At 61.1% G+C, this 25,338-nt stretch overlaps 1 protein-coding gene across 6 annotated transcripts; it reads left to right on the top strand.

Moving 5' to 3' along the window:
• The first annotated feature begins 442 nt into the window (after positions 1-442).
• On the top strand, positions 443-25,332 carry LOC111155717 (solute carrier family 19 member 1). Of its 6 annotated transcripts, none has more exons than XM_022516048.1 (6): positions 443-464; positions 6,784-7,015; positions 10,396-11,134; positions 11,216-11,408; positions 13,773-13,914; positions 22,635-25,332. In XM_022516048.1, the coding sequence occupies exons 2-6, from the start codon at positions 6,827-6,829 to the stop codon at positions 22,824-22,826; spliced, it is 1,455 nt and encodes a 484-aa protein (XP_022371756.1). In that variant the 5' UTR covers positions 443-464; positions 6,784-6,826; the 3' UTR covers positions 22,827-25,332. The 6 variants fall into 6 exon arrangements, with proteins under 6 accessions (XP_022371756.1, XP_022371755.1, XP_022371754.1 ...); XM_022516047.1 differs by lacking the exon at positions 443-464 and adding an exon at positions 3,223-4,357; XM_022516046.1 differs by lacking the exon at positions 443-464 and having other exon boundaries at positions 4,885-7,015.
• The last annotated feature ends 6 nt before the right edge of the window (positions 25,333-25,338 follow it).

Below are 25,338 nucleotides of genomic sequence, written 5' to 3'. Positions count from 1 at the left end.
AGCGAGGGACAGTCAGTGGTGGCTGGGGGCCGAGTGGGGCGGCAGGTGGGCGACCCAGCAGGGGACTGGGGGCCTGGCGGAGGTGGGGAGACCTCCAGACCCGGCTGCACAGGGGGCGGTGTCGGGAGGGGCGGTCCCGTGGGGCTGAGGCCGGGCGGGCAGACCCTCCGCGGGTACACCAGGCCCCACACTGCGGCACCCCCGCCCGCGCCACTAGGCGGCCGCGTGACCGAGGTGGGGGGGCGGCGAGGGGGCGGGCCGGGGCGGGCGGAGCGCAGGCCGGGAGGTTAGTGCTCGGGCGGGGGCGTGGTCGGGGGCGTGCCGGGGCGGGGAGTCGCCGCTTTTCCCGACAGCGCCCGCGGCCACGGGTCACCGTGTGCGCCGCGACGGCGCGTGCGCCGGATGCCGGTGGGTCCCCTGCGCCGCCGCCCGCGCGCCCCGAGGAGCGGACGCCTGCCGCCCAGGTACTCCGCGAGGCACGCGCGGGGGGCTGCGGGGTGCGTGCGAGGTCCCGGGCCGCGCGCCGGATGCTCAGGGCGCGGGCGCGGTCCGCGCGTGCGGGACGCGCCCTGGGCGCACGGTGACCCGTTCCTCCCGGCGCTGGCCGTGGGTTCCGCGTGCAGCGCCCCACCCTCGCCTCCGCGCGTGCAGGGAGGGACTCGGGCTTCGCCCGCCCGCCGCCTGATGCCCCCGGACGCATTTCTCCCCGGGGCTCGCGGTGCGCGCCGCTCAGAACCCCTCCTGTCACTTCCGCAAGGTCCAGCTAGTTGGGGTCTGAGGGCCGCCCCGACCCTCGCCCGTCACCGTCGGACTCCGCGTCCCTTAGGCGGGAGGGGCAGAACCGCGTGGACTCGGTGCTGGCGCCCCGGCCCCCTGTCGCGGAACATCCATCCCGAAGCACGTGTTCCTCGGGAGGGAAGGCTGGGGATCCCCGGCCTACCCACCCGACCCGGGGAGCCCTTGGCGCGCCTCCCAGCCCTGTGCCAGGCCCATTTGTCTCCCAGCCCAGAGCTGGAGGCGCGGCTGGCGCGGAGAGTGCTGGAGATTGCCTGGGAACCCCGTGATGTGCTGCAGCCCTCTCCTGAGTGGACCCGACACCTCTGCAGGAGGAAATTATCCCCAAAGGAGCTGTCTGCTTTCCACGCTTGTCCGGAGAGTCCGCGGCCTTGGCGCAGGCGCGCGCGGTGTGCTCATGAGGTTCTTTACAATCTCGGGGTGCCCAGCCCCAGCCGGCCTGGTGTCAGAGCAAAAGTTGGAATCTGAGCCAGCTCAGAAATCCGGAATGCTTCTAGAAAAAGCTGTTTTCCATTCTGCTCAAAGCGCAGGTGGGATTTTGGAGCTGCCTCCTGCTTCCTGGGCAAGTGGCTGGTGTTTCCTCTCTGCAAGCAACCGGCGAGGGCCCTCCTGCAACCCAGATTGGATCAGCAGAGCAGGGACTTTGTGTCCTGGGAGAACTGCTTCCCTCTGCGGGCCTGGGTGCCCAGAGCTCATGGTTGGGGTTCCCGGATGGTGTCCCGCTCCCCCCCCCCCCCCCCCCCCAGACTGTCTTGCTCACTCCTGACTTGGTGCTACTAGTTCTTTCGGAGGGGGCTTTGCGGGATGTTAATAACTCCAGACACTCCAGTTCCTGCTGCTGGGCAAAGTTGATCACTTCCCACGTGTTTTAAACTTGAGGGTTGAGTGTCTACAGCAGTGATGGCCGGGGGTTAACTTTACTCTTTGGAACAGGGAACTGTGTCAGGTGGTTTGGGGGGAGGGTGCAAGGGTTCTTCGTTTGCACTAAGAAGGTAAGGAAACAGCCTTGTTAACCTGGGAGAGTGGTAGCTGGTTTAAAACCCAGGACACATGGTGTTTGGTTTTGGGTCTCCGGGGTAATTAGGTCCTGAAGGAACCAGCAGCTGGTGCTCCACACTACCCCCCCCACCCCCGCCCCAGGACAGGTGCTGGAGGGCTGTGAGGAGGGGTCCATGTGGAACTGTCAGAACCTTCTCTGGGAGGCACGTGATGGGGTCCTTTGCTTGCCCTGAGGAGGCCTGAGGTTGCCTGGTGTTGACTGGGGTCAGCACACTTGTGGTCCAGGCCAGTCCTCTTGTCTGTCACCTGCCCTAAGCATGGGCACCTCATTTGCCGTCTGGGCTGCCCGTGAGCATGTGAGGGGGCCTTTCCACCTTCCCTGCCTGGAGTTCGAGCCTGGGAAGGGCCTCTGTGTTGAGAAGAGCAGTCTGTGTTTTCCAGAGAGGACTTTGAGTCATAGCAGCAGTGGCCGGCCTCCTCTCAGGGTTGGTGACTACCCCCAGCTCAGGTGAGTGGAATAAAGAGACCCAGGGCAGCCGAAGTCCACTTTGGCTGGGGACGCAGGCGGGGCCTCAGGCTGGCTGCCCAGACGGCTGGTTTCTGGGTGGGTCAGCCCTTTTCTTTGAACCTGAGTCCCTGCACGGCGGCCTCTCTCTGGGGAAGCCGGGAGCCAGGGCTGTGCCCCGGGTCCCTCAGACACACTGGTACTGGGGTGCCCCGCGTTTCTTCTGCAGTGGCCGCTCTTAAAAAAGGAGTTCGAATCAGACTCTGGAGTTTTAGCCCGTTTCTGTGTGGGTGCTGCTGCTCCAGGGGTGGGGCCGTGCTCCTCCCCGTGGCCTTGTCCGGCCTGGCTCTGTTCAGAGGGACCTGTCGTCCAGCCCGTTTCAGAAGTCTCGGTGTTGACAAAGTGTGGAATATGAGTCTCAGAAATATACATTCCAGAGTGGCCTTGGGCCTCATGACCCCGGGCTGTCGTTCAGATAAGCTTATCACTCACTGCCTCCCCTTGCTCTGCTGTGGCCTGCCGTGCTCGCCCTCGAGGCCTGCCTGTCCGTTCTTCTGTGACACCAGCTGGGGGCGCTCGAGCTGCCAGGGCTGACCAGAGGTCCGCTGTGCCACATGTGTGCTGCCGTGGGACCTCTTCTCTCGGGAATCTGGGGGCTGCCTGTGCGGGGGCCCCAGGATGGGGACCACCCCCACCCCGAGTTGGAGGAGGGGCAGGGTTTTCCCCCCCTTTTTTTTTTAAAGATTTTATTTATTTATTTGACAGACAGAGATCACAAGTAGGCAGAGAGGCAGGCGGTGACAGAGGAGGAAGCAGGCTCCCTGCCAAGCAGAGAGCCCGATGTGGGGCTCGATCCCAGGACCCTGGGATCATGACCTGAGCTGAAGGCAGAGGCTTTAACCCACTGAGCCACCCAGGTGCCCCAAGGAGCAGGTTTTCTAAATAGCGCTCGGGAAGAATGTCTGAAGCAGAAACGCAAGTGCCCAGTTTTGAAGGGATGCACTCAAGGGTCTGGTACCTTCTGTGCTTCTTGCGTTTTCTCTGCCATTTCTGGTGTGGGCCAGGGTGAGGCTGGGCTGGCAGTTGGGCCGCAAACGTGCTCTTTGTCCAGGGTGAGCATTTCCGTTCATAACCTTGGAGAGTGGGTCCGGGCGCCTGGGCAGAGGAGAGCTTAAGTCCCCCTTTCCAGTGGGTGTGCAGTGGGTGGGAGACTCCTCCTGGGCACCAGAGACCTGGGGTGCACTGGCCCTGCAGGGGGTGGGGGGCCAAGCCAGCTAAGGGGCTGCAAGTGTGAGTGAACACAGCGTGGTCCCCAAGGTGCGATGCATGTGAGCCCGGGGCTCCATGAGCTGTGGGGACACGGGGCCCTCAGCTTCAGGTGCTTGAAGAACAGGCAGCCACAGAGGCTTGGGCGTCTCCCCCACAGCTGGGGGGGCTCTCCACTCCCACCATTATAAACCGGGTGGGGGGCTAGGTTGTCCAGCTTGTACCCCGCACTGGGCAGTGTTCCCAGATTTCAGGTATGGAGCTAGGGGGTGGGCTGGGAAGGAAGGGGCTCCCTGAGACCCTGTCTCTGCAGACGCTCCCCCTAGCCTGGGAGCTCCCTGGCCAGCCCCTGGGTTGGCTCCTTGCATGCCCGTCCTTCTGGGGTTTGGGGCTGTTGTTACCCTGGAGGACTCCTGGGAGCCCTTCCGAGCAGTGGTTGGGCGCCGCCTTGCCACGCCCCCCCACCCCGGGGGCACTGGATGTGGAGCTCTGCACGTCCAGCCAGGAGTCCTGAGGCAGCGTCCCCTGCAGGTGCTGCGCTGTTCCACCTGCTGAGACATGCCTGTGGGATGTGTTAAGGTGCAGAGTCCGGGGCCATGACCCAGACCTTCAGATAGCTGCAGCGGGCAAAGCCCAGAGTGGGAGTTTCTAGCAGTTCTCAGCGTAGCGTACGAAGCACTGCTCCTCGGTTTCGGAAGCTGTAGGAGTCCAGGATCCAGAGCGGAAAACATTAACGTGTTTGGTGCTGGTGTTTGAAATTTCCACTACTGCCCCAGGACTTGGGGACACCAGGTGAGGGAAGTTCCTGTTGCTTCTGGAGGTGACACCTTTTGAACAGGAGGGCCAAGTCCTCAGGGCTCCCGATCCCCTGGGGGCAGGGGCGGGGCAGGTGTGGGTGGGGACACACTCCCAGGGACCCTGGGCTCAGGTGGCTTCTCAGCTGCTCACCCGGAGCTGGAGAGCTTACCTGGCCGGCAGCCAGGGAGTGGACCTGGGAGTAGGAGAGTGAGCTGGAGGGGAGTCTGAGGGCTGGGGTGGGTCCCCAGGAGTGCACCCCAACGTGGGAGTGGTTCTGCCTGTGGCAGGCCCTGGGGCCCTCCCATCCGTTTTTGTTTGTTTGTTTGTTTGTTTTTTAAAAAATTTTATTTACTTATTTGACAGAGATCACAAGTAGGCAGAGAGGCAGGCAGAGAGAGAGAGGAGGAAGCAGGCTCCCTGCCGAGCAGAGAGCCCAGTGCGGGGCGATCCCAGGACCCTGGGATCACGACCTGAGCCAAAAGCAGAGGCTTTAACCCACTGAGCCACCCAGGCGCCCCCCCCCCATCCGTTTATGCAAGCTCCCAGTGGGTTTGGGAAAGCACGTACCGGAGCCTGCCCTCAGGAACCCTTGGCCTGTGTCCCCAATGTAACAGTTTCCCACAGGTGCAGTTGGGGGGGGGCAGTGGAAGCTGCAGCTCCCCAGCCTGGCCGATGGTTTCCTTTGGCCTCTTGGGAGCACTGAAGGGGATCAGCCCAGGACATTATAACTCCTGTGGACCACCCTCTCTCCCACATCAGTGGCTCCCTTAGAAACCTGGCATTCCCGCAGCTACACCTCACCTCTGCCCTGCCGTTCCTTGTCGCACCCACAAAGAGACCCACAGCCTGTCTTCTTCAGGGCTTCACTGCTGTCCCTTCGTTGTCCCTGTGTCACAGAAATAAGCATAGATGTTTAGATGGTGGGAATGGTTCTGCTCATTGGGCCACACAGTTCACTTAGCTGAGGCCCCAGCCCTGGTGTGGAGGACTCCGACTGCTGTCCATGGTCCTGGGTGGGGAGGGTGTCCTCGGCAGTCCCCTGGCTTTTCTGGGCCTCATCCTGGGAGGAGTGGCGGGGGGTGGGGGGCACTTCCTGCTTGGACAGTCTTGAGCTACCTGTGTTGGGAATCTGGTGGCTATTCCTCGGGGTCCCTGGATCCCGCATCTCCACCAGGCTGGCCCCACATCTTGGGAACTTTTTGTGCCCACTGCTGGGAATTGGAGAGGGTTTCTCCATGGATCCAGACCCTCTACAGTCACCCTCTGTGACAGGCCGTGCAGGAATGAGCACAGAGCTGTCCCAGCACCTTTCAAACTAGCCGCCCTTCTGCTCTCAGGGCACCCCTGCCTCACCTGAGCCACAAATCCCCTTGCACTGGCCCCCTTCTTCACCTGACACAGTTGACTGCTGCTAGCTTTTGACTCATTTAAAAAAGAACTTTGTATCAGTGCCATAAACACAAAAGCCATATCCCTTGACACACAGAAACATAGTAACAAAGATAAACAGTGGAACCTGGTAGGTAGATCTGACTCCCTGCTCCTCTCTGTTAGGTGTAGTGGGATTGGGAAGGGTGGGAGCCCTCTGGACGGAGCATTGTCCCCGTGTGACCTAGCGGTCTAACTAGTGCTGCTTCTAGCTCTGCCCAGAGTGCCCCTGGGTGAGGCTGCCCTTGGGGAACACATGCCTCTGGCTGCTTCTCTTTAGGGGGGCCTCAGGGGCTGCCAGGGTCAGAAGCCTTAAGGTCTGGGCCTCTGTCCCATATACTGCCCTTTTGCCGCCCCCAGCTCCCCGCGGCTCCTGCGGCTCCCTTTGCCCTCCTCAGCAGCAGTCAGCTTTGCCAGAAAACCCCATCTGCCACGTCCCCCAGTTTTGTGCCTGGAGTCCCCCCACCAGAGACTGACGGGACGGCACTCCCAGGCTGCACTTGGGGCCACCAGCCACCCTCACTGTGTGCCTGGCGTCCCGGCAGGACCCTTCCAGCCTGCACGCTCTGAGCCGTCTTGGGGCCAGGTGACACTGTGGTAGCTCTGGCTGGGTGCCGTGTTGCCAGCCGCTCCCCTGGGGCCTCTCCTGGGGAGAGACGTGGGCGCACGGCCACAGCCACCCACTGTGAGCTCATGGGAGGAGTTTGGGTGCCTGAAGGATGGGATTTTAAGTTGTGTTTGGTTTGAGTTGATGGATACTTAAGGTGAATTACGGGCCAATCTTGTTGGTCCCCTGGTGGTGGTGACTGCCTGGGTTGGCTGGGCCAGACGTCTGGGCTGTGACATGCGCCGAGCCTTTCTCGGGCCTGGGGCCCCCTCCCCGTGTGGACGTTGTGTCCCAACCACGTGAGAGAGCCCTGAGGTTTGTGGGGAGGAGGCATGGGGTCCGAGGGCTGTTGGTGGAGCTGCCCTGAGCCCGTGCTCATTTTCAGGAGCGCCATCGTCTCATCCGGGGCCACCAGGGGGCTGGGCAGCATGGTGCCCTCCGGCCAGGTGGTGGAAAAGCAGGAGCCCACGGAGCCGGGGCCAGACCCAGAGCTCAAGTCCTGGAGGTGCCTGGTGTTCTACCTGTGTTTCTACGGCTTCATGGCGCAGTTGCGGCCAGGGGAGAGCTTCATCACACCCTACCTCCTGAGCCCCGATAAGAACTTCACTCGGGAACAGGTACGTGGGCTCCCTGGCCCAGAGTGGCTGAGCCTGCAAGGTTAGGTGGGTGATGGTGTGGTGGGAGGGGTCCTGCCCTCTGCCCCCCTCCCCCCCGGCCCAGGGCACCTTCACGCGGGGGGTGGGGGGGGGACTTGGACTGCTAAGCAGGCTAGTTGAGGAGTGATGGCAGGCCGCAGAGGGGTCCGCGTCTGCTGAGGGTCGGAGGGAAGAGTGCGTGGAGGGGGGCACCCCACAACCCACCCCCCCCACAGGGGCTCACGTGGCGGGAGACCTCTAACAGCCGTTTGCCCAAAGGGACCCGGAGGGATTGACTCGGCAGAAGGATGAAGATCTCCTGGTTGGAACTTGGGTAACAGTTTCTACCCCAGGGCTGTAGAGGTGGGAAAGCAGTCTTCTCCCCAGAGCTTTCCTTATCAGGAGAACAAGAGAGCCAAAGGGCTGTTGGTAGATAAAATGTGCCGTCAGGCCTTCTGTCTGGGTGAGGCCTTCTGTCTGAGCCTGGGTCCCGCCCTGCTCCTCCTGCCCCCGGTCCCAGGCTGACGCTGCCCTGTGCTCCCTGGTCCAGCCCAGCCCGTGGCCTCAGGCACTGTCCCCTCCAGCGCGTCACTGTGGCTATGCGGCTGGGTCCCACTGAGCCGCGGGCTTTCTCTGGGAGCCTGGCCTTTCTCCCTGACTGAGAGCCTGACCCCTTCCCCTTGGGACCTTAAGAATTCTTAAAAGTCACATGGAGTCGCTGTGCACGTGAGGCCTGACCTGACCTGCCTCAGGTGGGGGCCGGGCCCGCAGTGGCTGGTGTTGTGGCCTCTCTGGCTTGTGTCTGCCCCGGGCATGCGAGTGGGGTTAGGACGGCCTCTGCGGCGTGTCCCCGCTGGGCTGACTGGGGACACTTGTCCGCACATGTCCAGGCTGCCCTGACCTCAGTGCACTCTAATCCTTGAACTGGTGCTTCGATAGCGTCTGTTAGCCCCGAGGGAAATCTGCTGCAGGTGTCCTGGGCACTGCCATGTGCGGGCCTGGTGTCGCCGGCGCAGACTCCTGCCCCTGCCACCCGTGTGGCTGGCTGCCCGTTTCCCTCCGTCCCCGGCAGCGGACTGGCACGGCTGGGTCTCTGCCCATCTGATAGCCATTGAGAGCTGGCTTGCTCGGCATGTACTCCTTTGGTCTGCACAGTGGGCCCTGGGCCTGGCTGGTACCTGCGGTCCCGGAGCTCACTGTGCCGGCCTCCACATCTTCCTGCGGGGCTGTCCCCCTCCTGGTTGCCCTGGGGGATCGGACTGTCATCTGTTTCTCCCTGTCTGGGCCAGTCACTCACTTTGCTCATGGTGTCCTGTTATGCTGGGGTTCTAAGTTCTGGTCCTGCCAGATTGTCCCTCCTGCTTCTTCATGGGGGACGCCCCCATCCTCCCTGGCTTAGTGACCACCTGGCCCCGGGGGTGGGGGGGAGGCTGGCTCTATCTTCACGCCTGTGACGCCCTTCCATAAGGCTGCCTAGGCTGAGTCCACGGCGCCACGCCCATGGGGAGCCCCCACCCGGGACTGCTCACAACACTCTTCCTCGCGGGCCTGGCCCCACCTGTCACCTGTCAGCCTGGGATCATCAGGGCCCAGCAGGGAAGGCCACTGTCCCGCTCCCCTGCCCTCCCCTTGCACAGGCTTCAGCACCCCTCCAGGTGTTGCCAGGGATCGGGCTCGCGCTTCCTGATAGATTTTGGGGTCCCTCGTCCTGCTCCTGAGAACCCACTGTTTTGCGTCCTTCTTGTCCTTGCTGTGGCTCTGCCGCCACCTCCCCCGTTGTCCTGGCTGCTTTTGGGCCCAGCCGAGCCTGCCCATTCAGAGAAGCAGCTGCCCAGGAGCCACCTGGATCCAGATCCGGGCACGGTTCCTGTGCTTTGCGGTCAGCCTGGCCCTGGCCCATCTGCACACTAGGCTCCTGGGAAGGCGTCCAGGCAACACTAGGCTCAGCCAATAGGAAGCTGTCCTTGTGCCAAGTGCTGGGCCACTTGACAGATGCCACCGAACCCCAGGGACTTTGTGGGTGCCCACTCCCCTAGTACCTTCCAAGTATGATGTGGGTCTGCCGCCTCTGCCGGCCCGTTGGCCTGCCAAGCCCGAGGAGAGCCCATGGAGGATGTGGGGCAGGGCGAGAAGGGCAAGAGGAGGACGGAGGGGGGGAAGGGAAGGAGGGGTAGTCGGTCCTCCCGAGTCTCTACTCCTTGGGCTCTGTGGCTAGCCGTCATAACTGAGGGGCTGGTGGATGACCTGGGACACATGCCCACGTCTGGACTTGAGCCAGGGCCCCGTGGTTCTCAGTGATCCACTCTAGGGTCTTCTTTCCCCTGGGACTGACCTGCACTCAGTCTCGGCATTCCTGGAGGCCTTTTGTGCACGGTGCTGTGGGGACCACAACCTTTGGGGTCATCCTTGGCTTTCCTGTTGGGGTGTGGGTTGACGAGGCCACTAGGCGCAGAAGCCTCAGCCGGGAGGGGATTCAAAAGCCTTCCTGAGAGTCGCTGAGGCTTGGCCACCTGGGGCTGAGTCTGGGCACAACCCTAGAAATGCTGTTCCACCCTCGTCCGGAACTGCCTGAGGCTCCCCCTGGGTGGGCAGGGCTGCAGACAGCCGTGGGTGAAGGCTGAGGCACCAGGGTCCACCCAGCCACCCGGAGGCTGGCAGGTGGCGGGCACAGCACAGCCCCACGTGCTGACCCGAGGCGCCATATGGTCCCTCTGTTTCCTTATGTGGGGCCTTGGGGCCTGCTGGCTCTTGGGGCTGGCTCAGGGGTGGTTCTGGTGCCCGAGTCAGGCTTAGTGCCCCAAGCCCGTGGGTCCCTAGGGAGGCCGTGATCTCTGAGGGCCCAGCTGGGACTGCCCTGGTGGATTGGAGCCATGGCCAGAGCCCCCTGATGGAGTCCGGTGGGGCTGGGCACAGGGCTTCCCTCGCAGCGTCCCTGTGCCCTGGGACCCCCTGAGGTGAGCCGCGGGTGCTGTCCCTCTGCAGAGAGGTGAGGCCCTATCGTGGCCACTGCTCTTCTGTTCCCTTTTCCTTCTGGCTTCCTCCCTCCCTGTGTTCCGTGGAACCTGCTGCCTGAGGCCTCCTCCCAGGCCGAGGCATACATCGGTCCCACTGTCAAGGACAGGGACAAACCAGGTCACGTTTTCATCTCCTAAAAGCCAGTGAACCTAGGTTGCAACACGTTCTGGTGTCATTCGGGACCATCAGCGGGTCGCGCCGGCTTTCCACAAGCTGTGGGGGCTGGGCCCCAGGGAGCCGTGGGAGGCCCGCACGGTGGGTGCCCTCTGATGTGGAGGGGCTCGCCCACGACCGTCCCGCCCCCCCCCCCCCCCCCCGCCCAGCGTCACGAGCCCGCTGTCCCCCAGGTCACGAACGAGATCACGCCGGTGCTGTCGTACTCGTACCTGGCGGTGCTGGTGCCCGTGTTCCTGCTGACCGACTACCTGCGCTACACGCCGGTGCTGGTGCTGCAGAGCGCGAGCTTCGTGGCGGCCTGGCTGCTGCTGCTGTTCGGCCGCTCGGTGCTGCACATGCAGCTCATGGAGCTGTGCTACAGCGTCACCATGGCCGCGCGCATCGCCTACTCCTCCTACATCTTCTCGCTCGTGCGGCCCGCGCGCTACCAGCGCATGGCCGGCTACTCCCGCTCCGCCGCGCTGCTCGGCGTCTTCACCAGCTCGGTGCTGGGCCAGCTGCTGGTCTCGGCCGCCGGCGTGCCCTTCTCCACGCTCAACTACGCGTCGCTCGGCCTCCTGTGCTGCAGCCTGCTGCTCGCGCTCTTCCTGCGGCGGCCGCGGCGCAGCCTCTTCTTCAACCGCGACGCCGCCGCGCGCCGCGGGGCCGCCGCCTCCGAGCTGGCCGGCATGAACCCGGCCGCGGCGCGGGGGGCCTGGCGGGACTGGACGCTGGCGCGCATGCTCCGGGAGCTGGGGGCCACCGCGCACTCGCCGCAGCTGCGCCTCTGGTCCCTCTGGTGGGTCTTCAACTCGGCCGCCTACTACCTGATCGTCTACTACGTGCACATCCTGTGGAACGTGGTCCACCCCACGGCGGACAGCGCCTCGGTCTACAACGGCGGCGCAGATGCCGCGTCCACGCTGCTCGGTAGGCCCGCGGCCCCGCCCCCCCGCGACCCCGTACAGCCCCGCCCCCCCGGGGCGGCGGTGACCTGTCCTGTCCCCCCAGGTGCCATCACCTCCTTCTCCGCGGGCTTTGTGAAGATCCGCTGGGCGCTGTGGGCCAAGCTGGTCATCGCGGGCGTGACGGCGGCGCAGGCCGCGCTGGTGTTCCTCATGTACAGCACCAGCAACATCTGGCTGTGCTACCTGGCATTTGTGCTGTTCCGCGGCGCCTACCAGTTCCTGGTACCCATCGCCACGTGAGTTGACCCGAGTGCGGGGCTGTTAGGACGATGTCTGGGCGGCCACTGACGTGCCAGAGCTCAGAGCGGGCAGTGGTGGGCAGCTGGGAGTGGACAAAACATCTGGGTCTATGAAGAGGCGTCTTTTCTGGAATGTTCCACTGGGAGCAGAAGGGGTGTGTGCAGGCAGTGCTGAGCTCGCTCAGTGGTGTGCACTCGTTCGTGTCCGGGGCAGCGGTGAACTGGGCTTTCTCAGTCGGGCCCAGTCGTCCCGTTGTCCACAGCACAGCCTGTCTTGGCTTCCGTGACCCTGAGTTTGATGTAGAGCCTGGGCCCCGTGCTGTCCCCTCTGTTACTCCCACGGAGGCTACTTGCTGGCCACGGTCACCAGCCATTGTGAAGCTGTTCTTGCCAGCTCCCTTCCCTGTTTTCGAGGCCCCAAGTCCTACTGTGGGCCCGTCTGTGGTGCACAAGGCCTTTCCCGTCCCCACCCACCACAGGGCAGTGACACACAGCCAGGGAGTGACCAGGTAGCCCCGCTCGCCCTCTGCCAAGAGCTCTCCTGGTGCCCTAGCATTTCTCACACCCCTGGGGACTCCCCTCTGTCTGCCCAGGGATGTCCCCAGAGCTGCCCTTCTGCCCACTTCTGCCTTCCAAACCCTTCTCCACCCCACATCCTGCTCGCCGCCAAGACCCTGGTGTGCTTGAACTGACCCTTTCCTGGGGCTGATGCCACACACCCAGTCACACGTGTGGCTTGCACCCAGCGGGTGGGCCTGGCTCTGTTACCAGCTGCCCTTCTCTTGACCCTGGTTCCTTGCTGGGCCTCACTCCTCAGGACAGGGTGGGGGACCCTCCTGGTCACCCCGAGTTAGAATGACTGTCCCCACTGGTTCTTGCGCTCAGGCGGCATCCCCAGCTCCTGGCACGGTGGGGCCACCGACTCTGTGCTCCCCGTGGCCAGGGCCCAGTCTTCCCTGCTTCCCGGCACAGCTCCCCCTCTCTCAGCGGGCAGATGTCCTGGAAGCACCTCCTTGGTACGCTCCCACTTGGAAAGGGCTCTAGGTCATCTCGCACTGCCATCCACTTCTTTATCTCTGCTGCTGGAAGGTCTTTGCTGGTTGTAGAAACCATGGGAGAGGTGAGGTTCAGCATAGGTAGGTGTGGGGGAGAGAGCGGGTGCTGCCGCCTCCTCCTACCCGAAGCCTGGCTGCTGGCTCTCGGGTGTCTGGCCTGACGTGGCTCGGAGCTCGGCCCTCGGCCTCTGGCCCTGCCTGCCCAGCTGCCCACGTCCGCCAACATCCTCAGGCTCTTGCCGGTGCTGAGCAGCCGGGCCCCAGTTGGCAGGGGTGACGTGCACGGTGATTTCCTGTGACAGCCCTGAGGTCAGCACCCTCTTGCCTACTTGTGGGCCAAGCTGGTCATCGCAGGTGTGACACGTTTCTTTCTCTGCATCGGGATGGTGGCCACAGAGGGGTCCCAGGAGGGGGCTGGCCGGGCAGAGTGCAGGCTTTGGAAAGGAGGTGTTGGCAGATAGCGGGCAAGCATGTGGTGGGCCTGTGGGCGTGCAGGCCTGATGGCCTTCCCGTAGGGACAGTGTGGTCGGCTCCTCCCTGCTGTCAGTGGCCTGTTCGTTTCTGGCCTTTTCTGCTGGGTTCTCTGCTGCGCTTGCGTCAACCGAGTATGGGAGGAGCCTCCCGCTGTGTGCCGCTGGCATGGCTCCGTTTGCTCCCACTTGGGTTCGTGGAGGCCGTGGGGGACACGCAGAGTGGTGGCGTGGTGTTCTGCCATGGCGGGCACATGGCCCAGCATGGGCTCCCTCCAGTTCTCCGCCTGACGCGCTCTTTCTCTTGCTCCGTGTGCTGTCACGCTGCTGCTCGTCTGGGCCCGGCGGGTCTGTCATGCGCCACCCCTGACCCAGCACGGTGGCCCCGCTCGCCCTCGGTCATATTCTTGAAAGGCTTCTCGGGTGTGTCTGCGTCATCGCTTTTCAGAGCTCTAGAGTGTCTCCTGTCCAGTCACTTGTTTCTGGAGGTTTTTCTGCAGCGGATCAGGAGGTGAGCACAAGTTTGTTCTCCTGCTTTCCTTGTGTGCATTACTGCTGTGTCCCTAACTTACCACATCTTCAACAGCGAACGACCGCGCTTCCCCGAGATGCTCTGCCCGTTCTCATGAGGATGACCGTCTCTGCCCCAGATTTACCGGGAGACATTTCAAACATCGTCCTGGGGGCACACTTGTCCTCGGTCTTGGATTCACAGAGCCGGATCTCGTTGCCGGGCACGGGGGGTGGACGGCTGCCGGCTGGACTTGCCGAGTCCCTTCGAACTGTGGGCGCCTCTCATTCCCCCAGAGTCTGACTTTGGCCGCTTTCCCGTTCAGTTTTCAGATCGCGTCTTCTCTCTCTAAAGAGCTCTGTGCGCTGGTTTTCGGAGTGAATACATTCCTTGCCACCGTCCTCAAGACCATCATCACCCTCATTGTCTCTGACAAGCGGGGTCTGGGCCTCCCAGTCCACTCACAGGTGAGCCCACTTCAGCCTTGCTGCCCGGGGGACGCGGGTGTCTGGGTAGCGGCATCTCCCACCCCACGGGCCTGGGGCTGTCGGTCTACTGGTGGGGCGGAGGGGTTGTGTGCAGGGTGGGCCGGGCATTTCCGGCCAGACGCACAGACTGGAGTGGAGCAGGGAGGGGAGGGTGGCCAGATGCCCTCTGACCTCTGTGGCCAGCGCAGGTGCTGTCTGTCCTTTTTGGAGGAGCTCTGACCAGCCCCCATCGTCCCCCATGCCGGCTGGTGTCCCAGGAAGGATGGAGGCCTGGCCGTGAGCCCTTCCCTTATGTGGTCCCACCTCACTGCCCTCATTTGAGAGCTCTGCCCTTGTCAGTGCCTGTCAGACCCGGCCACTGGCTCACGGGCCAGCTCTCTGTCTACCATATGTGTGACATGTGTGGGGGACATGATGTTGGTGCCTGCTGGCCTCTCTCCAGCCCCTTCCCTCGCCTAACCCTGAGCGCGTTCTCGGTGCTTCTGAGAGGAGCTGGAGAGCTCTTGTTCCCGGGAGGTTGGGGGACACTCACATGTGTGACTCCGGGTGGTCTCAGCCAAGGCAGGACCTGTCTGGGCCAGCTGGAATGAGCCACAAGATGGTAACCGGGACCCTGGACCAGTGCCGTCAGCCAGAGGGGCTTGTGGCCTCCATCTGCCTGGAGCCCGGACACCCCGAGCTTGGAGGGCTCCATAGAGAAGTCCCGACCTCCATCTGAGGGGGCTGAGTGGGCACAGCCTCGGTGACCGCAGATCTGACTGGGAGGAGGTGCTGGGCAGGACAGACCTCCTCATTTAGAGACGGGCCCGTGGGGTTTGGGTGTGCCCTTGGGGAGTAGGAGATCTGAACCATCTGCCCCTGTCTGCAGGCTTCTGGGGGGCCTCTAGGCTGAGCACTGGGACTGTCCCGCCCAATGGGGACAAGTGCAGCTCACCTGCGGGTCGGCGGGGGGCAGGAGCTGTGCCCTGTGCCTGGGGGCGGGCAGGTGGGGGCCTCGCCCGGAAGCAGCAGCCTTGGCAGGGGACCACCCTTGGCCCCCGATTTTCCACGGTGCCTGGCCTGGCAGCAGCACCTGGGAGGAGACCCCACGGGTCACCTCTGGGCAGCGGGGTTGTTAGTGTGGCTGGACGGAGGCCCATCTCGGTTCCCGGAGGGCTCAGTGGACCCAGCCACACGGCAGCCCCGACCTCAGGTCGCTACCCCTGTTGATGGCCCTGTTCAGCCTGGGGGGCCCAGGGGCAGTGTGCCTGGAGGCCGGGCCGTGCTCCGGGGCCCACGTTTGGAAGGGGGGCTGGGGGTTCTTCCCCAGGGGCTGGGCCTTTCCATGTAGTACGTCCCGGCTATGTTGGGTCAAGTGCAGAGAAAAATACATTGGATTTTCTCTGGCTGGTCTCATTTCCCAGTTAAAAAATAAATGTAGATGTGGGGTGGTTAGTTCGTGATCAGAAACGCTGACGGGAGCCGCAGGGAAATCCCCGCTCACGTTCCCTGTTCATGGCCGGGGTGTCCCTTCATGTCGTCCCATGTGCTTTTCACCGTAAAATAAAACAGCAAACATGGGCGTGTTTGGGAGCAACAAAGAATGACAATTCAGAACAAGCCACAGCCAAACCACAGGCGGGCCTGACCCACCCAGAAGAGGGGCGCGTTCTGTGCAGAAGGAGGAGGCATGGGAGGTGGTTCTGGACCAGCGTCCGCAGCAGAAACCAACGGTTCGGGCTGTGGTGGTTCCTCAGCTTCTCCTTAGCCGGGCGGCGGGGGTGGCTGGTTTCTTGCAGGAGATTCCGTGCGCTTCGCGGTGGGGGCCCGTCCCTGGTGATTCTCTCCTGCGGGGGTGGCCCCGTGGGGTCCGAGGCCGGCCATGCTTCCTGGAACTGCGGTGAGCGCCAGGGCCCCCTGCCGGCCTCCAGACTCCGCTTGGGGGAGGCTCACCTTCAGCGACTCTCGGTTTTGAGAGGGACTCAGCGTTCAGGCTGGATGGAGACTCGTGGGACCCGGGGCACAGCAGGTGGGGCGCTGGCCTGGGTTTGCTTGTTTTTTAAGTTAGACTTTATGTTTGGGTAACCATACGTTCCGATGCAGCGCGAGAGGTAACACAGACCCATGTGCCTGTTCCCACTGTCCCCACCGGACACGCCCTGAGGGGTGGTGTCCCTCTGGGGGACTGACCTTACACAGGCGAGAGCGAGAACGCCCCGGCCCTTCAGGGCCCTGCAGTGGCCGTTCCTGGCCACAGCCCTGACCCCAACCCTACAGTCCCTACACCGTTTCTGTATCTTCTTTCAAGAGTGTCACTTAGGTGGAATCGTGGTCTGTCACCTGTGGGTTGGGCTTTCTCACTCAGCCCGCCCCACCCCCCTGGGATCCACATGGGTCACCATGTGCTCGTGTGTGTGTGTGTGTGTCCGTCCATCTGTTGCCGCCCTCCACTGGGTGGTGGACACGGCGTGTGTGCTTGGTCCCCGTAAAGGACTCTGGGCTGTTCCTGGTTGTTGGCTGTTGTGGACCCAGGAGCCTTGAGCACTGAGCGCAGGCTGTGGCTTGTCCGGGTGCGGGCGCGGCAGAGCCGTGGCCTACTCCCGGGGACTGCTCTGCTTTGCCTTCCTGCCGGCAGGGAGAGCCAGTGCCCCAAATCCTTCCGGGGTCATCCCTGCTTTTTACGGAGCATCTGACTGGCTGGGGTGGTGCCTGTTTGTGGTCCCGATCGCGTGTCCCCGATGTCACAAGCCGGGCTCTGCCCTCGTGCGCCCCCCGCACGTCGTCTGCCGAGACCGCCCTCCGCTCTGCTGCTTTCCCACCTGGGGCGGCTTGTTTTCACTCTTGGGGTTTGAACGTTGTCTGTCTGTTGGAGGAACTAGTCCTTTGGGGGATTTACACCAGACCCTCGAGCAACACGGTGTGGACTACGTGGGTGCACGTAGACGTAGACTTTTTCAGCAGACCTAGTGCTCGCGACAGGCGTGTTTTCCTGACGGTTTTCCGTAGCGCTGTCTGCAGCTGACCGTATTGCGGGAGCGTGATCCGGGGCACACACGTCCGTGCACACGGTGTCAGCCGCGTCACTGGTAGAGCCGCCGCTCAGCGGCAGGTGACCAGCGGTCAGTCGGACATTCCCTGCGGCACCTCTAAACCCTGCGTTCTCAGGGTCGGCTGTGTCTGGTTCGCAGCTACACGGCGGCTGTGGCTCGTCTTTCTGCCCTGACAGGGTTGTGCAGAGCAGAACGTCTTCATTTTGGCGAGGTCTGATTCATCTGTTTCTCCCGTTACGGATCTGAGTTTTGGTGCCAAGTGTAAGAGCTTTTGGCATAACCCAGGCTCTGGAAGTTTCCCTCGGTATCTTTTCTAAAGTTTTAAAGACTGGCCCGGTCGGAAGAGCATGCGAACTCTTGACCCGGGGGCTGTGAACATGAGTCCCACGTTGGCTGTAGAGAGTAGTAAAATACATACGTCAGCCTGAAGAAGAAAGACGTAAACGGGGCACCTGGGCGGCTCAGTCGGTTAAGCGTCCACCTCTTGGTTTCGCTCTGGTCATGTTCTCAGCGCCGTGAGCTCGAGTCCCGCCTTGGGCTCTGCGCTGGGTGTGGGGTCTGCTTAAGATTCTCTCTCCCTTCCCCCCCCCCCACCCCCCTTCTAAACAACAAAATACAAAAAGCAAAGGGAACAACGTTCTGTAGTTGCGCATGCAAGTCTGTGAGCCGTCCTGAGTGTGGGGTGTGAGGTTTCTGTCAAGGCGGCTCGTCCGCCCACGTCCCGCCGCGCCAGGGCTCTCGTTGAAGAGACGCTCTTCTCCGCGCCTGGGTCAGGATCCGGTGGCGCGTGTCTGCGTGAGTCTGCCTGTGGCGTCTCTGTGTGTCCCTGCGCTCTGCTCCCACCCTTCGCCCGCAGCCTCCCGCTCTCTGGCCACATGGGATGCTCCGAAACGGGGCAGACCGATTCCTCCAGCTTTGACATGTTTCTTCAGAATCGTTTTAGCTGTTACAGCATCTTTGCCTTTCCGTGTAAATTTTGGAGTCATTGCGTCGACCTGCCGAAGGCCTGGCTGGTCTCGTGAATGTTGCGCTGAGTCATTTCTGGGAGACGGAAGACCTCTGCTCTGTCGAGTCTGCCGTCTGTGGACAGGTGCACTCTCCATTTAGTTAGTTAGTTAGAACTTTCTGGGTTTCTTTCGGCACTGGTGGTTCTCAGCATATATTGTACCTGCTGTGTTAGATTTCTACCTGAGTATTTCGTCGTTTTTTCCAGCAGTCGTGAGTGATACTGTATTTTTAATTTTAGCGTCTGCATGTGCTGCTAGGGCTGCCGTATCAGAACAACAGAGGGCCGGCGGCTCACACAGACTTTATTTTCTCGCAGTCCTGGAATCTAGAAGTCTGAGACCAAGGTGTGAGCAGGGCCGGCTCCTCCTGAGCAGCCCACTGGCGTGCAGACGTCGCCTTCTGTGTCCTCATGTGGCCTTTTCTCTGTGTGTGTGTGCACGTCTGTGTCTCTCTCCTCAGGACACCAGCCCCGTTGGAATAGGGCCCACAGTTAGGACCCTCTTTGACCTTAACCACCTCCTTGAAGGCCTTGTCCCAGATAGGGTCGCACTGGGAGTGAGGCTGTCACAGGCGAACTTTGAGCAGGACACAGTTCAGTTCATAGCAGTATCTGTGTGTCGTGAACACCCAGAAATAAAGTTGGTGCTCGAATGTTGGTCTTTCACAGTCTCGCTGAGGTCATTTATTGGTTCAGGAGGTTTGTTGTCCCTGTATTTTTAATTTCCTAGTCTTGCCTTCCTGAAGCTGGCTTGAACTTTCTCTGTCTCTTTTTGTAAATTTATTTGACAGACAGAGATCCCAAGCAGGCAGAGAGGCAGGCAGAGAGAGAGAGGGAAGCAGGCTCCCCGCCAAGCAGAGAGCCCGATGTGGGGCTCGATCCCAGAATCCTGGGACCATGATCCAAGCCAAAGTCAGAGGCTTAACCCACTGAGCCACCCAGGTGCCCCTCGAACTTTCTCTTTATCATTTCCTTCTACTTGCTTTATATTTCTGGTGTTCATGTTTTTCTAGGTTCGTGGGATGAGAGCTTCGATCAATGATGAAACTTCCTTTGTGGTGTTTGTGGTTTCAGTGCTATGCGTTTCCCTCCCAGTGCTGCTGTAGCCGCACCCGCACGTTGGTGTGTTGCATTTTCATTTTTGTCCATTCCAGTGTATTTTCTGATCGCTCTTGGGACTTTCTCTGACCTATAGTTATTTCAAAGAGTTTTGTTTAGTTTCCAGGTGTTTGGAGATTTTCCCATATCTCTTTGTTGCTGATTTCTGTTTTCATTCTATTTTGTGATCGGAGAATACAGTGTGTCTGTCTTTTAAGTTGATTGAGGTTTGTTTAATGGCCCAGGATGTGGTCTGTCTTGTTAGGTGTCCCGTGGACCCTCGGAAGGATGTGATTTCTGCTCTTGTTGGATAGAGCGTTTTATAGATTCCTGTCAGGCAGGTCCTGTTGTTGAGGACGATGACTTGTTCTCCATCCTTGTGACTTTTGTCTCGTCCCGATGTTGAGAGAGGGGTGTTGGCATCTCTGTCCTCAGCTGTGGGCTTGGCTGTCTGTCCTGTTGGTTCCGTCACGTTTTCGCAGCACGTCCGTAGCTCTTCTGTTTGTTGCGTGTGCCTTGGGAATGGCCGTGTGTCTTGGTGGATTGAGCTCTGACCATTATGGAATGGAATGTCCTTCTCTGCCTCTGGTCATTTCTTTTCTCTGAAGTCTACTCTGCCTGCCAGCAACATCACCCATTTTCCTGTAACTAATGTTTGCACGATACATTCTTTCCTGCCCCTTTACCTGTTACCTGACTGTATCGTTGTATTTGAAATGAGTGTCCTTCGGATCGCAGATGGTTGAGTTGTGTTCTTCCATCTCTTGTGCCTTAGTAAGTGGCCAGTTTAGACCATGTACAGTTAGTGTGACATCGAAGTGCTGGAGTTGATGCTGCCGTACCGTTTTTCTGTTCTTCTCTCAGCTTTTTATCTTCTGTGCCTTCCTGTGGCGTGTTCGTATGGTTTATCTGTGGTGTTTTCTCAGTACATCTCTTAGTACGGCTTTTTTGATGGTGGCTTTCTGGTTAAATGAGCAGTTTGAGTGAAGTATAGAAATCTTGCCTCCTACTGTGTCATTCTGTCTCCCACTGTTAATAGTGTCCTGTTTCCTCCGTGTACCAGTACAGCCACATGAGACCGGGTTCTGACGTCTGCTTTAACTGTCCGACGTTTAGAAGATTCTAGAGCAGAAGGAAGATCTTACATTTACCCGTGATTTGGCTCACCATGTTCTTTCTCTTTCCTGTTGGTCCAGGGTTTCTTTATGATTTCTGTTTAGAGCATCCCTTTAAGCCATTCTTTTCAGGTGGGTTGACAGACTTCTCTCTTAGTTTTTCCTTCTTCCAGGAGCTTCTTGATTTAATTTCTAAAGATTACTACTGGATGTAGGCCTCTACGTTGATAGCTTTTTAACTTTGAAAATGTGTTCCCTTCCTTGTGGTTTTCATGGCTTCTGATGAAAAATCCAATATTTTCCCCTTAAAGTGTCACTTTTTTTCTGGCTGCTTTCACGAGTTTTTACTTTTTCTTTGCCTTTCGTTTTCAGAAGTTTAAATACGGTACGCTGGTCTGGTTTCCTTTGGGTCTGTCCTGTTCGTGGTTCCCTCACTGTCTCAGATCTGTAGGTTTATGTCTCTTATCAGCTCTGGGGAGTCGTCAACCATAATTCCGTCAAGTACTTCGCCAGCCCCATCCTCTTTCCTTTTGTGGGATTCTCATGACACAGCGTCGTGTCTTTTGTTATAAAGGGAATAAGATCTGCTTGTGACTCTTTGGTCTGTTTTCTCGCTACTCAGAGTTTGTGACTTCTGTCATCCCATCTTCCTGTTCACGGAGTGTTTTCTCTGTTCCATCTGCTCTGCTACAGAGGCCATTCTTTGAGTTTTTAGTTTAGTTAGGGCATTTTTAGTTCTATCTTTTCTTGAATGTTTCTGTCGGTTCCTGCTGTGTTACTGCTTGTTGAAGCATTTTCATCTTGGCTGCCTTAAAGTCTTTCTCCGAAGACATTACTGTCCGCGTCATCTCAGCGCCACCTGTTGACTGTATTTATTCAGTCAGAGGCCTTTGTGGTGGGTGAGTGACAGAAAACTGGGCATTTTGGATCTTATGAGATCTGGATCTTACTGAAACCCTCCAGTGTAACTGGCTTCTCCCGACACTGCTCTCACAGACGAAGTTGGGAACGTGGGCTTGTCACAGCCGGGTAACAGGCTCCCCAACAGCTCTCCTGACCTAGGGGTGGATGGGGGCCTCCTCCTTACTGCTGGGTGGGGATGGGAGTTCTGACTCCCCACATGGTCTCCAGCCTCCCGCACTTAGGAGGTGCATGGGGGCCTTGTATGGCTTCCCACGTGGCCTTAGGGGACACATCAGGGTTGGGGTGTTCTTGCTGCTGCTGAGTGATGGTGAGAGTTCTCGCTGCGTGCACGGAGTTGGGGGCTGTCACAGCGTGGGCAGAGTGAAAGTCTAGGCTTTCTGTGTGGTCTCTGCTGGGGTGAGCTTTCCAGCTCCCTGCCAGGCCTTGACCGCCACCACCTGGTTAGAGTCTGTCTGGTGAGGGTGGGTCTGGTTAGAGTCTGGGCAGTGAGGCTAGGTCTTGCTGTAGCCAGGGGCTCCCCTCTGTCGAGTCCCTGTCCTGGGTGCCCCTCTCCTCGTCCTTTGGCTACAAAGAACAGCTTTTCCTTTATCAACTGGCTTTTCTGGATTACTGGTTTCTTCAGATCTAAAAATAAACCCAGTGCAAAGTTAAAAAAGCTCAGGGGACACATGTCTATGTCCTCTGCTGCAGCGGCCTGACTGGTGAACCGCCCTCTACCGCCCGGAGGGTCCCGCTCATGTCTGTTCTGCGTGTGGCGTCCAGGCTTCTAGCCGTAGTCGGGGGAGGAGCAGGGAGACACTGAGCATCACCCCCCGGAAGCAACGTCCTTGAGGGCTAGTCCCCAGGGTCGGTGTGAGGATGAGCTTTCCCGAAGGCATTGGAGAGGGGCGTGCCAGGAGCGGAGCGCCGCGGCCTTGGGTGGGACTCATGCCTAGTCTGGCCCGGGGATGCGGAGATCGTCCAGCACTGTCCAGCCTGGCGGTCGCTAGAGCAGCTGGGACGTGTGCGGCTGCACCTGTCCCCTGTGCAGGAACCAACCTGGTGCTCGGGAATGCCTGGGTCTTGGGGCTGTGCAGCTGGGCCTCTGGTGCCTCAGGTTGCGTGTTCTCGACCGGGCTCTGCACACACAGATGTCCTCAAGCCCTCAGCCGCTGTGGAAACTTGACCCACAGAGGGAAGCACATGTTGTCCCAAAGTGAGCAGAGTGCCGTGGGTGATCACAGAGGCCTCACCATAAAGGATGTGTGCAGGGTTCTGTGGGAAAGTGGCGGGAGACCCCAAGGCTATGCTGGACTGTGGCCTGGAGGGGAGCAGAGAGCGGGCTTGCCCCCCATGGGACTGCCCCCGGGCCGTCCCCTGACCCCTGACCACCCGTCCCCGCCCCCTGCAGTGCTCCCGTGGCCTCCGCAGGAGGAGGGAGAGCCAGGGACGCCTGCAGGGTCCCCGCCCCACTGTGCCCTGCTCCTGCCCCTCTGCAGGGCTGAGCTCACCCCTCCCACCCCACCCCTGCCCCTCTCTCTGCCGCAGTTTTTCATCTACTTCGTGTACTTCCTGGTGCTGTTTGGCGTCTACCTCTTGGGGGCCTTGGTGGTGGTCCTGCGGCATTTCCGGGACGGCCGCCGTGCGCCCCAGCCCCCGGCGCTGAGCCCCACGGAGGAGAAGGCCATGCAGCCGCTGGCCACCCAGGAGCAGAGCTTGCAGCCCGAGGCCAAAGCCTGACCTCTGGCCCCAGAGGCCACCGCCAGCATCCTCCACTTCTGGGGGCCTTGGCGTTTCGGGACAGACACCCCGTCCACGTCCCTGCCCCTCGGTGTCAGCGATCCAGGTGTCCGGCCTCAGTTACATTCCAAGGTTCAGACTGTGGAACCGGTGACCAGCGGGGACCCTCCACAGCACCTCCCTGTGCCCTGTGCCTGGGGGCTACCTGCCTCAGGAGGGGCTGTGGCTTGTCTTGCCGGGGCCCGAGGTGGTGCCCTCTGCCCTGCTTGGCACTCTGGTCCTGTCCCCTCGGCTGCTGGGACACTCAGGCAGCTGCTGGGACGCTGGGGGCTGGGCTGTCCCCACCCACATGTGGTGGGCAGTGGGGTTCACGTGCCTCCTCATCGTCACCCCCCAACCTGGGAGGCGGGCTCTGCTTGTCCCTGGGGACCCTTGACTGGGTTGGGGACTCGGCCCGCAGCATGAGGCTGGGAGCCGGACGTCCGGGCCCCGTTTTCCAGGTACCTGCCTTAGTGCTCTTCCTTTTTTAAAAAAAATTAACCTGAACGAGAAACCTTGGTGGGCTCTTGTGTCCTGTGGGGGAAGCTGGACATTGGCCAGCAGGCCCCTGTCAGGTGGACGTGGGGTCGCTGCCCCCAGACCCCACTTCTCCCCAGGCCTCCAGTGGCCTGCCCGTCCCCAAAGTGGGTTAAAACTGACCTACCTCAGCAGTGGCTGCAGGCAGTGTGGGGCTGCTCGCCTGCCAGCCGAGACGGGACCCGCCCAGAGGGCGCCCCTTAGGGTCTCTCAGCGCGTTGTGTCCCTTCCAAGATGCAAGACTGTCTTCTCTCCCTGAAGGGGATTAGACCACAAGCCCCAAATGTGGGGGGTGCTCCTGATTCTCTCCTAGCCTAGCGGGGATGGGGGTGGAAGGAGGTGGTCAGGAGGCCAAGGAGGGGCCCCCGGCCCGTCCCCTACCCCAGGCCAATAGGTCCCCCAGCTGAGCGCAGCCCTTCCCACAGCTCATGGGGTCTGGCCCAGCACACGGGGTCTGGCCCCATGCATGGGGTCGGGCATCCATGCATACTTGCCCCATGAACCCTGTGGGGCGGGGGCAGAGGACTCGGAGGAAGGGGCTGTGTCTCACCTCTGGTCACTGAGCACGTGACGCAGGGCTCTGGCCCGGGGACTCCCGGCCCAGAGAACCCTCCCATCAGTGGCCCCCCAGTGGCCTGGACTCTCAGCTGGTCCCACGTGCTAGGGGGCGAACACGTGTGTGGGGCGCAGACCAGCTCCACAGCCTTGGAGGCAGAGCCCGTGACCACACGACCACGGTGACCGGACCCGCTGCTGTGGCCCACAGGCTGCAGAGCTGAGCAGCTGGGTCCTCGCCCGCCGCGCGGCCTGCCCAGCCGCCAGTGGAGGAGGGACCCGTGCCGTCCCCTGCGACGCTCAGGTGCACCTCCCAATGTCCCCTTTGCTGCGGCCCCTCTCGCACGGGGCTCAGCGAGGCAGGTCCCGTGGAGCCATGTCCTGGCTGGACGCAGGCGTGGCTGTCCTATTTGCCTCCAGACTTTTTAAGATTGTATTTGTTTTGAGAGAGAGCACAAGCGGGGTTGGTGGTGTGAACAGAGGAGCAGCGCAGACGCCCCGCGGAGCAGAGAGCCGGACATGATGCAGGGCTCGGTCCCAGGACCCCGAGATCATGACCTGAGCTGAAGGCAGATGATTGTTGAACTCAGCGTCCCTGTTGAACTCCGCGTCCTGCAGAGACGAACCTGGGACCCTGGCCCTGAGCCAGCAGGCCGGGTTCCTGCTGCAGACAAGGGGACGGGGAGTGGGTGTGGGCCTGGCTGGGCTCCAGGAGGTGAGGCCAGGCCAACTTCTGCTTTGGGGAGCTTTGTCCCGGGAGAGGAGCACTGGGCATGGGGTGGCCCCCGGATGGGACGCTACTGTCCCTGCGTTGTGGGCCCCCTCAAAACTCAGCATGGGGGCATCTGGCTGGCTCAGTCATTAGAGCTGATCCCAGGGTCATGAGTTTCGGCCCCACCTTGGGGGCGGAGATGGCTTAAAAGAAACTTCCTGAAGGTGCTGGCTGGGCTGAGCTCTACACTGCGTGTGATCTCATGGGTCTTGTGGGCAACCGGGGTGGCACGGAGAGCTGACTGGGATTGGGATAACGGCCCGAGCCTGGGGGCCCTAGGGAGCCTGGGGTCAGCAGCGGGGGGAGGTGCTGATCTTGGGAAACTGCCCTGGCCTGGGGGTGGCCGGGGCGAGGTGGCCCCACCCTGTGCCCATGGCCTGAGCCACCCGGGCAGCTCACAGCTGGGGAAGGAGGGCCTGTTACAGCGCTGCAGCCCCTGGGGTGGCCCAGAGAGGGAGGGAGGCCACCAGGAGCCAAGTCAGCACCTGCGGGGGCCACGGAGGGCCTCAGGGGCATGCACCCTCGTAGTGAGTTCCCTTGCTGGGGACAGGGTCTACCCCCAGTCTGACTGGGCCGAGATGGCGGGGACAGGGCCCTGCGTGAGGATGG

This window comes from Enhydra lutris, unplaced genomic scaffold (genome assembly GCF_002288905.1).
Source record: "Enhydra lutris kenyoni isolate GAN:26980312 unplaced genomic scaffold, ASM228890v2 scaffoldscaffold43, whole genome shotgun sequence".
Taxonomy (NCBI): Eukaryota; Metazoa; Chordata; class Mammalia; order Carnivora; family Mustelidae; genus Enhydra; species Enhydra lutris.
The sequence above is the reverse complement of the archived record's forward strand: the minus strand, read 5'-3'. Positions and strand labels throughout refer to the sequence as shown.